The sequence below is a fragment of the Dreissena polymorpha genome, chromosome 6, assembly GCF_020536995.1.
Source record: "Dreissena polymorpha isolate Duluth1 chromosome 6, UMN_Dpol_1.0, whole genome shotgun sequence".
NCBI lineage: Eukaryota > Metazoa > Mollusca > Bivalvia > Myida > Dreissenidae > Dreissena > Dreissena polymorpha.
Genome location: NC_068360.1, coordinates 76740995 through 76755734, shown reverse-complemented (window position 1 = coordinate 76755734; position 14740 = coordinate 76740995). Strand labels below are relative to the sequence as shown.

Below are 14740 nucleotides of genomic sequence, written 5' to 3'. Positions count from 1 at the left end.
TCATTTTCACACTTTGCTTTGTGTATGATATTTCCAATTAAGCGTCACGTCATTTTGTATTAGCTAAGGCGCTTTCATCTTTACGAGTTTAGTTGATAATGAATGATTTAAAATTATATGTTAAAATTTAAACTTTGAAAAGTTTTGACACTAACGGCATTGAATTTCGATTGCGGATTAAGAATACAATTACAAATAAAATACTAATAAAAAATTCGTAAAGTTTAAACTTGTTCACTTACTAAAAACAAGTCATGAGCTTGATCTAGAACGCTACAGTCGTTGGGATAGGTCAGTATTGATATGAGACATGCACATTTATTGTATACACATTCACACATGGTCGGCGTGTATTTGGCTGCCTGAGCGCTAATGGGCTAATGCAATTACCAACAATAACTTAATGGACAGCTTGACAAATTAATATTTGTTTCTCGCTGAGCAACTTATAAAATGCTGTAGCTCCTAGGTGGAGATGTCGCAGCGAATGATCGGATTTACTGTTTAAATATGAACATGCTGTGTATTTGAAAACAGCGTTCATGCGGATTATCGGACGTCCTAGGGACTTCCACAATTTGTAAAATGGATGTACGACTGAAGTTGGTGGGAGTTATTTACGCCCGGACATCCACTAACGGTAGCGCTGTAATACATGATGTACTGTGTTGACTATATGGTTTTTACACATACCAACTAATGTTTTGTAAATGTTTCTTCAGAGGAATTTATGCACACTCAATATACTGGGTTCATGTTTGTCTTTTAATTAAAATAATGCATCGTGACGCAAGAATAATACTATTTATATTGTCTAGTAATCACAACAACTGCATTTCAATTCAAGCGTATGTCACTTAAATTCAACATTTATAAAACATGTTGACAAACCTTATTCATACACTACATCATTTCATGCACTTACAATTGGCTGTTTTGTGTTTTACCCACTGTTGTTTTCGATCATATATCAATCTTACAGCATTGATGCAAGTGTTTCTAATAGCCCCGTCACAACCTCTGTACAACCACCGCTACATAAAACATTGATATAAAAAATGGTAATGATGATGGTGGCTGTGATGATTATTATGATTTAATAATGAATAGGATAAAGTTGAGGGCAGTGGAAGTAGTAGTGAAGCTTATTATAATAGATAATAGATAATAATGAGCGAGAACGGTTTTGGTGTTATAAGTTGAATCAATATTGTACAGTGTTCGACATGAGATCATTGAGAGTCGACAGGCGTTAGTGATGTAAAAACGTGCGACAATTTGACATGTTCATGACTGACCTAACTTTCAAAAGAAATCTTAAATTTAATTTTGCCTTTATATTGGTATTGATACAAATATAATCTTGTGTAAATATAATATAAATAGTTATGCCGTTTTAGAATGTTTAAACATTTTACCCGCAGTTTATAAGTTGTAATTGATTCTAGAAAACATAAACGCAAAACATCTTACCATTCAAGTAATCAACATGTGTCTGTCCATTTTAATGAACACTGCGTTGGTATGTCTTGTAACGTCTCAGTTCATATTAACCTGATAACCAATCTTTTAAAATTACAGTAACGACACGTATTCCGTAAATCTTGGTCACTTCCGTTACACCTAGATTGCCTTACATTGTCAATCAATATGCTTTTAAAACCAGCTCATTCAGTCAAGTTCCCTATATATCATATTTTAAACGGAGTTGTTACTTGGGGAAAAACGACGCTTATGGTTAGTGATCCGGAAGCATTTTTTTACGGAAAGAACTAAATTGTTTCGTGGATAAAAACTAAAGCAAGTAATATCAAAAAACAGAGAAATACCTAGAAACAAAAAAACTATTCGATGATACACATTGTATACTAAACTAATGACTTACGGTTTCAGACGATATTACATTTTAAGTGTCCAGCTTAACAATCTATTTCAAATGTCAAAAACTAACATATGCAGTGGTCAAGAACGATTCGGACAGTTTTTAAAGAGGCCTATTAAGGCTCTTTGGTTTGAAGCATATTGTTGACGACACTCGACAAACGATGGTCAACGCCGAACATAAAACAGCTTACCACCACAAAAGCTGACCAATAGCATCTCACTGAAGGGTAAATATGGCCAAATAAAAGGTATCGTATCAATACTATTAGATAACTATATGACATATTTACCTTAATGTGTAAACGGTGCAGATATATTTTAAGAACAATACGAGTTTCATTAGCTTGTGAAGTAGAGCGTAAAAATAAGCCTATTGTCCCAAAGCGATGTTGCAATACATGTGTAAATATACAAGATCAATGCCAAGGTCAAAATTGCATTACGATTGAATATATAAGACAAACGTCAGACTTAACAGGAAGTGTCGCAAATAATAATTACCGTACGAACTTCAATAATTAAAACTTCATGGTGTATCTTCATATCATACCGGGTAGTTCCTGTTCTTATGTTGTAGATGGCCCATGTAGTACAAAACAAATATTTTAAGTGTTTTGATCAAGTTTAACACTGTTGTTATAACTTTCTTTTCTTCTATATATTTGCAAAATAAATACGAAACGGTCGAACGTTATGAACACCTAAATTTAACGAACCAGTGTGTCTTCAAATTGTACAGATATTTACGTCCGCGTGTGTATATATAATGTTGTCTGATATGACCGTGTTATCATTACCTTTTTTAAACTCAAAACTGTTTAAACATGTCTTAGCTATCGTTAAGAAATAATGTAAAACGTTAACGTTTTTGAAATGGTGCATTCTATTAAAATGAAGGTCTAATAATAGATATTATAAACAATTGCCATGAATTAGGGTTTTAATACGATGTATTTGCATTTTAGATTTTATTTGGACACAGATGAGTCGATATCTCCTTTTTTAATTTTACATTTACAACAATTTTGTTAATATGTGTAGCAAAACACTACTCCAATCATTTGCAAACCACTTGCGATTGATTATGGAGTGGATAAAACTGAATAGTAAAGAAATGCTCAAGCGCAGTATACATTACTTTATAATATTGTAATAGATAAACATCAGCCGCGTACTATCAGTTGTTTTCATAACTGATCAGTCGTAAGTGAGTGAATATGAAGCGGCGACTGGAAAACAACATTTTAACAATACAATCATATCAGTATTATTTTAGAATATAAGGTATTTTCCTTTTATATGTCAGTGTATATATTGAAGATGAATTACTTAAACAACACGTTTAATGTATTGAGTTCATGTAAGTTAAAGTAGAAGGTCTAAAACTTGGTTGAAGTTGGTCACGTGCATGTCTGTCAATTGATAGCTCACTAATTTCTTTCCAGATTTGTTCATTTAAATAAATGTACATTAAATGGTAGAGTTGTTACCCAAAATACAATGCTCTCTATTACGGACTAACGGCATGTGAGCAGTTTTGAATGTAAATTCATGTTATATACTTTTATTAATCATGCAGCCGACTAAGATGGAGTCTTATGTCTATGCACACAAATTTGTTCAATACTTAATTTCCGGTATATACGTGTTTTGAGATCTAGTGAACGTCTGTTAAAGGACGTAAATAGACCTAACCGATTTATATTAAGTTATCAAGCGATCTTGGGATCGTTGTTATTTTCTTCCTCATAAATATATATGTATATTTTCCTTCCTGTATTAATTATTAAGTTTAGTTCGTACACTAGTCTGAACCTTTTTATCGAACACGCATCATGTAAACTTTGGAGGCAGACAGACGACTCGCAAGAAAGACAGTACGAGTTAAACTTAGTAAACGCAATTCTAAGTAGACATGTGGTATCCTAATAACGGTAAGAAATCAGAAAGTGTGTGTTATTGTAAACAAATCAAACCCTACGCAGAAAGTATGAATTTGCATTCATTATTCTGGTGATATAGAAATAAATGCAACCCGAAAGACATTATACGAACAGTAATTAAGATCCCTGCATTTTTTTATAAAGTCGTCCTTAAAATACATCTGCTATACTAGGTTATATTATATAATGCTATTTCTTGACTGCATAGCACAATTACACTTCACATGTTTCTTCCTAAATATGCTATATAAGGCGGTTGCTGATACTGATATATATATATATATATATATATATATATATATATATATATATATATATTGTTGTTTTAATTTTGCAATACGAGTGATTTTATTTTCAATGTGTCCCGTCTTGTATGCTTAAAACGCGCACTTGAATTTATTTCGCCGATAAATGAGCGGAATGAATTGATGCATTATATTAATAGTGACACAAATGCTTATATGATACCGTCAACAATAAAAATAGGCTTTACAAAGTAGTCATAAGTTCCTAAACCAACGGAATCATTTATTGTTAACACAAGTATTAAATCGGTTCTACATGATGATAAATAATGAAATGTTGCAAGAAATAACATATGTGGACTGTATATATTTATTGTTGAAATGCATGTCCATAATGTCGAGTACATAATTTTCAGAAACTTTCAAAAAGCATGAGTTTTAAATAAATCAATTTCACTTAACTTTCTTTTTATTTGTCAACCCTGGTTTTAAAAAAGTATCAGAAAACGTTGTTTAGCATAAAAACAATCACTAGTTGAATGATAAAACGCAAACTCGCAGCTATTTGGAACGATATATATACCAGAGTTTTAGATACAACGAGAACACTTTAAATACATATTTAAATATCAGGTGAACTGATTTAAATTTTAACATAACTGTCCATGAGAGAGCGATTTTCTGTTATGTGCATTATACATTTTTTTAATAATGTAAACTCAAAGAAAGTACACAAATAAATATTGGTGCTATATATTACTATATATATTAAGCAGATGCTAAAATCCCTACGTAAACAACAACACCGGAGGCCATTTGTTCATATAATGCAGGGTAATACTGAAAACAAACTGAATATAACACATTATGCAATATGAATGGTATATTTTACACCAACAAATTCAAATTGATACACATAAAAGTGATCCAATCCGATTATAAAAAGCATTAAATCTATATACAATTACTAGGCAACACATTCGGTAAAGTCATTGAGTAAACAGCTGTAAATTTACGTATTCCGGATTATTTGCTGACTCATCAGTTTGACACGATGCAGATATCTTTGCAGACGAAGTATTGACTTGTTGAGAAATACAGGCCGAAATCCTTAAGTATTGGCGACATTCAAGCTCCTCAAGTGTTTCGTACTGATTGGTATGACGGACGTGGGATGAGTCTGGAAGAACAACGAACGATAATTAAAGTGGATATCACGGTGAATATGGTCTGACAATTTCAACCAACAATAAACAACGCAATTCATACGATGTAAATATCCGTATTAAGTAATGCAAACGTGAAGCCTTGCCGATTCTACAGGTTTCATAACTTCCGTCTGTTGTAGAGGTGTCGTTGTTGCCCCTAAATACAAACAGCGTGAAACTACTGAATAGTAAATGAATAGAAAACATTGTTTGGAATAGGCAATAGTTAACGGGTCACCTTAATACATATTTCACGATAAAACGTTCACAAAACACCTACCACCTACCAGATATGGTACCCCCCCCCCCCCCCCTATGTCTTACACCATGATCAGGACCAAACACGTAATTTAACGCTATTACAGCATATTTTTAATATGCACAAGCGAAGACAAACTTAACAAATTAAGGTGCAAGTATACATTCACTTACTGTTCTCTGACCAGATCTTCATACCGCCCAACCGAGTTCCTATTCACTAGGCATTGGTGTGTTGCGTTTAGCCCTGTAAAAACTGACACGTACAAAGCAATATAACACTAGATCTAGTTTCGTTTTAGTAACTTTATAACAGTATTGTCCATGTCATAATCCTTGTTTTTTATATATACATATGCCTGATCTGAAGGCAATTTACCTTTTATTCTGTGTCTCCATATAACAACTATAACGGCGACGATTAATACAACTCCTGCAGCACCACCAATCGAACCCCCAATAGCAGATGAAGATCCCTTATCAACTAAAATTGCACATATATTGTTAAAGACTTGTGTAAATATATTGTGAAAAGAAGATTGGTACAATTCAAATTGTCGATGGTCAGACACACGTTTGGATTTAAATAAATATGACAAGACGTAGCTATTACCTGCATCGACGAGCGTCGTTATGTTTATTGCTTGAGTCCAATCCGACTCTCCAATTTTGTTTTGAGCCCGTATTTGAATTTGGTAAGTAATTCCAGACGCTAACCCATCGATTGTCCATATATGTTTCGAAACGTTTATGGGAATAATAATCCAGCTGCCATCGCCTAATACTTTGTACCTTATAGTAAATGTTTGATTTTCCCCGCCATTGAAACCTGGAATCCATTCGACGATCAGTTCCGTTTTCCCTATTCTGCTTATTTGCGATTCTTTCGGAATTTCCGGTTTAGCTATGATATACAATCAGTTTGATGAATGAATATGACAATTCAATTACATGCATTAAATCATTTTATTGTTAAACATATGTTGAACGAAACGATTTAGAACTTAAGTGGCAAATAAATTATAGGGTAGTTCAATTACTAATGCACATACACTGCGCTTTTAAAGTGAACACTTCCATCGTTGAACCCAGTTTGTTAGAAACGTTCACCATGTAGTCTCTATAATCTTCACGTTGCACATGGAATATATTTAGCTGTGTCTGCATGCTATCATCAGAGAGTGTGATCAGGAAGTTGTTGTCATCTGATAAAACCCTCCAACTATCATTCTCTCGCTTGTACCAAATTACATCTTGTGAAGTCGGTTTAGGATATGCAATTATTGTGAATGTGAACAACACAGAGTCGTTCGGTGCGCTGGACAATGTTGTAGTTGGAAGAGAAAATGGCGATGCTCTCGGTACACCTGTAAAGAACGAGTATATGGTAATGTATATTTATTTCAAGTTAATACACTACTATTTAGTTTAATAAGATACACTTACAGTAAACTAAAAGAGCAAATAACTGTCTCCCTTCGTTATAACGATTGTCAGCCAAGCATGTGTAGTTTCCAGTATCATATTCGCATTGTGCTTGTTGAATTCGATATTTAGCTGCACGTCCTTTTATTTCAACCAAGATGCTTTCATATCCACGGGTAGTTTTTATTACACGAAGCACAGGCTCGGGGTCACCATCTGCATCACACAACAGATCTACTGTCTCACCCTGGTTAACAGCGATGCTATTGTGTGATTGATTTGATTTGAATTCCCGTACATATGCTCCGTCTGGAAAAAATGTGTTTTAATTTTACTTTTAACACCAATAATCCAATAGCAAAGTGCAGAGACACAAATAAATGGACATTGTATGATTAACAGTAATTTAGATATTATTTCAGCAATAATTGTATTTTGCACAGTTATTAATATCGCGTACGTGTTTAATTTAAAAGTAGCAACATGTGTGACAAACAAAATATTTCGAGTTAAAAACAAGCTTAATACAAATTTTATCCACCTATCTCATCGTGTTACCTATTTCAAATATATGCATTATACACATCATGTTTATTTTCAAACGACGGAATAATTATACAAATATACTGAACATGTTTTATTCGCATGATTTGGTAGCACATAATAGTGTATATAAATTCAGCATAATTATATTGCTATATTTAATCTTAAATGATTTAAACACATGAGTTAAAATGTTTACTAAATCAATATTTCATCTTACATTCAACATTTACATAGACTGTCGACTGACTTAATCCGTATAGCACTTCATTAGTTATTGGTTGCATTCTGTTCGAAGCATTGCACTGGTATTCCCCTTCATCTGTCAATCTAATGTTGTTTATTATAAGTGTTTTTCCAGTACCCACCACTCTGCCAATGTCCTTCCTTATCCATGAAAAGTTTGAGGCTGGCGGATTACCAACATCGGTCAAATTGCACACAACTGTGCGAGAAGTGTTAAGTAGCACCGTTTGGTTCTGTAAACGTTGAACTTTGGGTGAGTCTGTAAAATGAATAAGACATATGAGTGTGCAAATACTAACATAACCAAAGCACGTGTAAACAATATTTAAATATGCATATTGTTCAACGTAAAATATGCAACTACTTTTTTATAATTAACGATGGCCGATTGCAAGTTATTTGTATGATTGAATACATAAAATTGCTCTACACATATTATTAGTTATTGAATACCTTTAAATGATATAGACCGTAATTCTATATTCAATCAATAAACAGACATGAGCAGCACTAGTCAATAGTATTATATGTCTTTACTTACATAACACGTCAAGTGAAAAGGTGACATGTGTTTCCCCGATCACACTTTTTCCAACACTATCAACCATTGTGTTGTCGGCTCTACATGTTACACTTCTGTTCATGTTAGTTCTCATATTCTGTATGAACAAAACTTCCCCATCTCCATCTACAGGACCAAACCAAGAATATCGAGACGTTGGATTACTCGTAACCGAACATAATATTGTGAACGACCATCCTTCGATGACTTTCAGTTCGCGTTCAAATAGTGTGACGTTGTTGTACTTTACTTCTATGTTCGCAGGAACATCTATAAATGTTAATGCATATTCCTTCAGCACATTATAGTTTTATGAAAATAATAAGTGAACGATCCCTGTGGAACTATATCTCACGCTTACTTATACTTACATAGTATATCAAGGTTTGCTGAAGAATAGTTGCTGCCAATAACAGTTTCCCTAAATGATGTATTCATAAAATTCTTTGCGGTGCACGTGTATATTGTGTTCGTTGTTCGCGTGACATTGACTATCGTTCGAGTACTCCCTTCGTGTCCGGGATACCAGGAGTATGTCGAGATCGGAACGCTATCAACGGAGCACAACAATATGATGGTACTTCCTTCTATGATTTTTACTGATTCATTTGCCGCATTCACACGTGTATCTGAGTTTGGTGGAATTGTATACGTGATTGTAGGAACGCCAGGACCATCTACAGAAAGAGATTAATTTTTTAAAGATTCAGCAGATTTAAACATCAATACACGTTTTGCAATGACCAAGTGCCTCTTAATATGTAATCCTTTCTTACACAATACTCTAGCGGATACGTTTCTTGTAACAGAAGCTATTGATGTGGTGTTATCAAATTCAGTCATGGAATTTGTAGCTTGGCATGACCATACAGTGTCATGCTGTACACTAGTTACTTCTAGTGTAGATGCATTAATCGGTTGCCCATGCCAGAAAACAGAAGCCGGGGGATTGGCGACACTTTTACAGACAATGTTGATGTTGTCACCTCGCAGTATTTTTATTGTACTTTCAATGATTTCTGCATGCTTGCCTTTGTAGAAAACGTTCGTTATGATTGGCGGATCTGTAATTGCAGATTTTAATATTTGCAATAGTACAATATATGTATTATTAAATGTCAATGTCTAAAGTCAGTAACTTTATAATAGTATTTACGTTCTGCAAGTCCTGAGAACTGAAGAAGCGCATGTCGTTCTATATTAATTTATCTCATAATTTATCCATATAAATGAATGAAATAACTTTAATTATACTTACACAGTACGTTTATATTCAATGCTCTTATCTTCTCTGTATGTTGGGCGCTGGTTGTTCCATCTAATGTTTGCATAACGTTAAATGCCTTGCATGTCACATTACTGTTATTACGGGCGAATGTTATATTTAGAAGGGAACCGGACGACCGTCCATTAGGGTAGGTCCAGTTATAAGACGGCTGTGGATATCCGAAAGAGGAACACTTGAAATGTACGTGTCTACCCTCTCGTATTGCAAACGCAGTTGAGGTACTCAGATTGTTGATAGTCACTATTGGCTCAGAAACGGGGACTGTAAACGAAATATAAAAAATGTAAGTTTAAAATACGTTGAATGAAGGCAGAAGCTAAATCTTTTTTAAGCATCGTTTCGAAGTTTTAAATGCAATCTGCAATAAACATAGCGTTTCCGTAGCGCAAACAATCATACAAGCTTTTTAATGCAGACACACAAGACATTCACAAATACATAAAGTAATTACACTGTACTCGAATGCTGATGTTAGCTGTTAGAATATTTCTGATGGATTTGAACTCGTAACTCGCAACACAGGATAAATAGTCGACACTGTATCCATGATCGGTCCAAGTATATTGCAAAACACTTTTTGCGCCGTCATCATTGTACAGATATGTAGTAAGGTTTGTAATGTTTCCGATGTCATTGAACCATTGAATAGTAGCAGCAGGCCGGCTCATAGAAGTGATGCATGTGAAGTTCGACACGATATTGGAAACAGGGTACGCAAAATGAGTCGCTGGTAGAATGGTTAAGGACGTTAGAGGTACTGCAAACAAAACAATGTGCATTGTCTTTATTAGTATCTAGTATATTTAATTGACAACATCGCATAATGTGAACCGGAATAATTAAGCTACACAAGTCAAAATATTTGGATTTCTTTCACATATGCCCATGTTGATTTTATTTGTGATATGAAAATAGGTCGAAAATTAACTTTTGAAATAAAATCGATAACATGAAGAAAAGTTCATTATTTTCAGAAAATATCATTTTCAAACTAATGTACTGATACAAATACAGTATAAATCGAAACCAATACGCAATTACCGCGATTTAGAAACCATTTACACGTCAGCCCATGGCGGACGAAAAACTTAACCGAACACGCGTACAGATCTAACAAGAGTACAGTGCAGAGACCATCAAGGAATCAAACCTCTCCCTTGCATGATGGACTTGGACGTGAAACACACTGTGTCAGAACTTGAGAAGGCAATCGAGAGCCTGTCCTCAGGAAAAGCTCTAGGGAAAGATGGCATACCGCCAGAGGTCATCAAATGTCGCATGAACATCTGCACAACCTCATCTGTCAGTGCTGGGAAGAAGGATCCGTACCTCAGGACATGAAGGATGCCAACATCTTAACCCTGTACAAGAACAAGGGCGATAGAAACGTTCGCATTAACCATAGAGGGATATCTCTCCTGAGTGTTGTAGGTAAAGTCTTCGCACGTGTCGTCCTGAGCAGACTACATAATATTGCTGATAGGGTGTACCAAGAGTAAAAGTGCGGGTTCCGGTCAGAAAGACACAATCCCCTCTTCCTGGCCTCCATAGACCTGACCAAAGCATTGAACCTTTTCAGCAAGGATGGACCGTCCTGGCGAAGATTTGCTGCCCACCACGACTCCTAAGCGTGATCAAGTCATTCAACGACAACATGAAAGGTACTCTGCAGTATGCCGGCTCTTCGTCAGGTGCCTTCGACATCGGCAGCGGCGTCAAACAAGGCTGCGTCCTCGCGCCCCCTCTTTAAGGAATCTTCTTCGCTGTCCTGCTGCAGCATGCCTTTGAACATTCCACACAGGGTGTCTATCTCAACAATCGGTCAGACGGCATTCTGTTTAAAATAGCTCGACTGAGGCAAAGAGCAAAGTACGGAAGATGATGATAAGGGACATGCTTTCTGCAGATGACGCTAGTCTGGTCACCCACACCGAAACTGAACGTCCGAGATTGTTGAATCTTTATACAAAGGTATGTAGGTATGTGATGAGTATAGCCTAACAATAAGCCTGAAGAAAACACATGTGATGACTCAGAATGCCGAACCATCCCGAATTACCACCAACAACTATGAATTAGAGGTTGTCAGCCGGATAAAATACCTTGGATCTACCATCACCGACGAAATTTCACTGGAAGAAGAGATAAACCAAAGGATTGGCAAGGCTTTCAACAATCCTTACCAGGCTATTGAAGATAGTGTGGACCAACAGCATGCTAACTACAAAAACAACAATAGCGGGTAACAGGTCTGCGTGTTCAGAACTATTCTGTGTGCCAGCGAATTCTGTACCTTGTATGCATCCCAGGAGAAAAGGCCAAGCGCTTTCCATATGCGATGCCTCCGACGCGTACTTGGTATCTCTTGGAGCGACCTAGTAACAAATAACGATGTGCTGGGCAGGGCAGCCATCCCCAGTATGACCACTTTTTTCCTTCAGCGTCGTCTCAGATGGCTGGGCCATGTGCGTGGGATGGACAACGGCATAGTCCCCAAAGACGTCATGTATGAGGAACGTGTCTCAGGCAAAATATCATAACATAAACCGCAGCACTTGGGAAACGCTTGCCGTGGAAAGGTGCAATTGGAGACATGCTGTGTATGTTGGACTGGAGGTGGGAGAGAAGAGGATCCGCCAGCTTTCCAATGACAGGCGCACACGCAGAAAGGGCAGACAGCTGCTGCCGACAGTCATATCCCCTTTGGTATGCACAAGGTGCAGATAAGACTGACATTCCCGAGTACGTCTGCACAACCACTACAAACGCTTCAAACGCAACATACAGGCACAGGCAACCTGACGCTATATAAACAATTGCGACATTCTCAAGTCCATTCTCTTTCGAGACTAACGGTCGCCAACAACTGCGTGTTTATGGGCGTCGTCAGCTCAGGATTTGAGAAATTGATGCGAACTGTGCTGTATATGAATATATATAAATATGATTAAATGGGGGAACTAAAGCACAATAATTGGTGTTTAAAACAGTTCAATAACTGCAAGTGTTAAACACATTTTTAATTTTTGATTAAAATATATAACTGGTCAACGCCAACGAAAATGTTAATTTAAACATTTCCTACCCTCGTAAAATGTTTTAGTGAACAAAGAGAATTGAATGTCTTTCGGAACAATATTTGCTATATAACAGGCTCAAAATCTTTTAAAACAGCATCATTGTTTTCGGCATTTTTATTTGTATTACACATATGCTATACATTTTCCTAATGACCAATACTTTATTTCGATCACATATGAAACAACGCATGAACTGTTGTCAAAGAGAAAGGCTCATAAAAATGTAATTTTATGTAAAAGATGCTCTTCTTTCTAGACAATAACTTGTAAAATCACCGTAAGGGATCACCATACGTTAGCGTGATAATCTCTATAATCAAAATACTGATAAGTGTGAACCATTTAATAATTGGTGTTTCAACTTATTACGCTTTGTGTTATGAAATGAATAGTTTACCAATTTGAGTTACTTACTGTGTTCACGTGATCTTTATTGTATAAGAGTTGTTTCACAAAGTGCAATATATGCTAAGTTCAAGTTTAAATAAACGTTATGTTTTTTTCAGTTATATGATCATACATGTGGCCACTTGAAATGAAGAACGGGTCTTACGGCAATACGGGAGTCCATGACTATAACATGTGTCAAATCATGTTTAAGTATTCATTCCTTTATATTTAATAGGCGACATTTATAAGGCCTCCTACGTATCGGATCGAGATCGGGAAAGTATGTTTTCGTTTGGTAAAAACATTAAACATATCAGCTGTGAACTTAAACCTCGATGTTATAAAACATGTATCATTTATGCAATATCAATGTTTATCTCTGAAGCAGGACAATACGGGTGATTCAAGAGCAAAATATCGGAAATGATTCATGCCAATGCACCAATATACTTATATTTGAAAGACAGTATTTACAAATGGAGTATGTTCTACAATGAGCTTGTATAATGTTGATTCATATAAAATACGTATATTTGAATCGGACCATTGTAGCAGAGGTAATAATATTATAATTATTAACTTTATTGTAGATATAGCACATAATTTATGTGATTGATAGGAAAAATATATATATTGTGATAACTTACATAATATTTTGAGTATGAAGACATTGCTTTCAATAAACTCATTTCCATAATAAGCTTTGCAGCGCCAGCTTTGACCGTCATTTGTTGCCTTTATATACTTTATAGAACACGAATAGGACAGTGATGACGAGCAGAAACATTCCATATCCGTGTTTTCGGTTTGACATGATGGTTTTTCATTCTGCCATTGTTGAGCAATGACCTTATCCTCTGTTGTTGATCCTTTATCTGTTTTATACCAGGCAACAGCAAACGGTAAAGTTGAAGTTGAGCATGTTAACGTGATGTTGCTGTCGACGAAAACATCATTTAAAGACACAGTCAACATCGGCGATGTTTCGTACCCTGTAGTGAATAATGTTAACTCTCGATTAAAGAATACTAAAACATTTAATCAACATAAAACATGAAAGCATTTTATTTTTTTAACGAATGACATTACCACCTTTAACCGCATAACCTATGTATTACTTTAAAAGCGAGTGTGAATTACGATTACCTTTCAATAAACAGAGGCAAATTATATAAAATAAACATTTAACTATGAAACAATCCATAGTTCCTCGATTTCAGTAATAATCCTCCATGCACACGGGCTATTGCAGTAATATGCTAGTCGGAAGAAAAAGGAAATTGCAGTCACGAACTTCTATTTTAAATTGTTTTATCTTTCTACTCCGGAAAATAAATGAGACACATACATAGACAGGGATAATGCTTTTTAAAGGTATAGTGTCTTGCTTTGCTGCGTTGGTATATGAATTTGCATAATCAAGTAATAATTGAGTAAACGTATCGAATTTAATAAAACTTTGATTTCGTATCATTTAACAGTAAACAAATGCTGTTATTTATAACATACACAAGTACTTACCCCGTTTTATACGCCTAGGCATACACAAATTGGATACAATATTTCATAATTAAATCATGTGTCCTACAAACATATTACATATTTTGACTAAAATGTGATATCTGCTGAGACGTATGTTCTGCATCACACACAACCACCACATTAGAC

At 35.4% G+C, this 14740-nt stretch overlaps 3 protein-coding genes and 1 long non-coding RNA gene across 4 annotated transcripts in view; 1 reads left to right on the top strand and 3 right to left on the bottom strand.

Annotated features, from left to right (window-relative positions):
* The window catches only part of LOC127833749 (nephrin-like), a 199568-nt gene that overhangs the window by 34761 nt on the left and 150067 nt on the right, over window positions 1–14740 (bottom strand). The gene's annotated exons all lie outside the window — the stretch shown is intronic.
* Window positions 1–14740, top strand: part of LOC127833758 (uncharacterized) — a 178448-nt gene that overhangs the window by 36439 nt on the left and 127269 nt on the right. The window lies entirely within an intron of this gene.
* LOC127833751 (nephrin-like) overlaps window positions 1–14740 on the bottom strand; it is a 53592-nt gene that overhangs the window by 8966 nt on the left and 29886 nt on the right. The window lies entirely within an intron of this gene.
* LOC127833750 (neural cell adhesion molecule 2-like) lies at window positions 4466–14342 on the bottom strand. The gene is made up of 15 exons (XM_052359180.1): window positions 14219–14342; window positions 13720–14064; window positions 10054–10359; window positions 9573–9863; window positions 9091–9378; window positions 8686–8991; window positions 8294–8584; window positions 7727–8011; window positions 6985–7272; window positions 6591–6905; window positions 6152–6442; window positions 5918–6022; window positions 5713–5785; window positions 5385–5437; window positions 4466–5252 (listed from the first exon to the last, which is right to left on the bottom strand). The coding sequence occupies exons 1-15, from the start codon at window positions 14274–14276 to the stop codon at window positions 5062–5064; spliced, it is 3486 nt and encodes a 1161-aa protein (XP_052215140.1). The 5' UTR covers window positions 14277–14342; the 3' UTR covers window positions 4466–5061.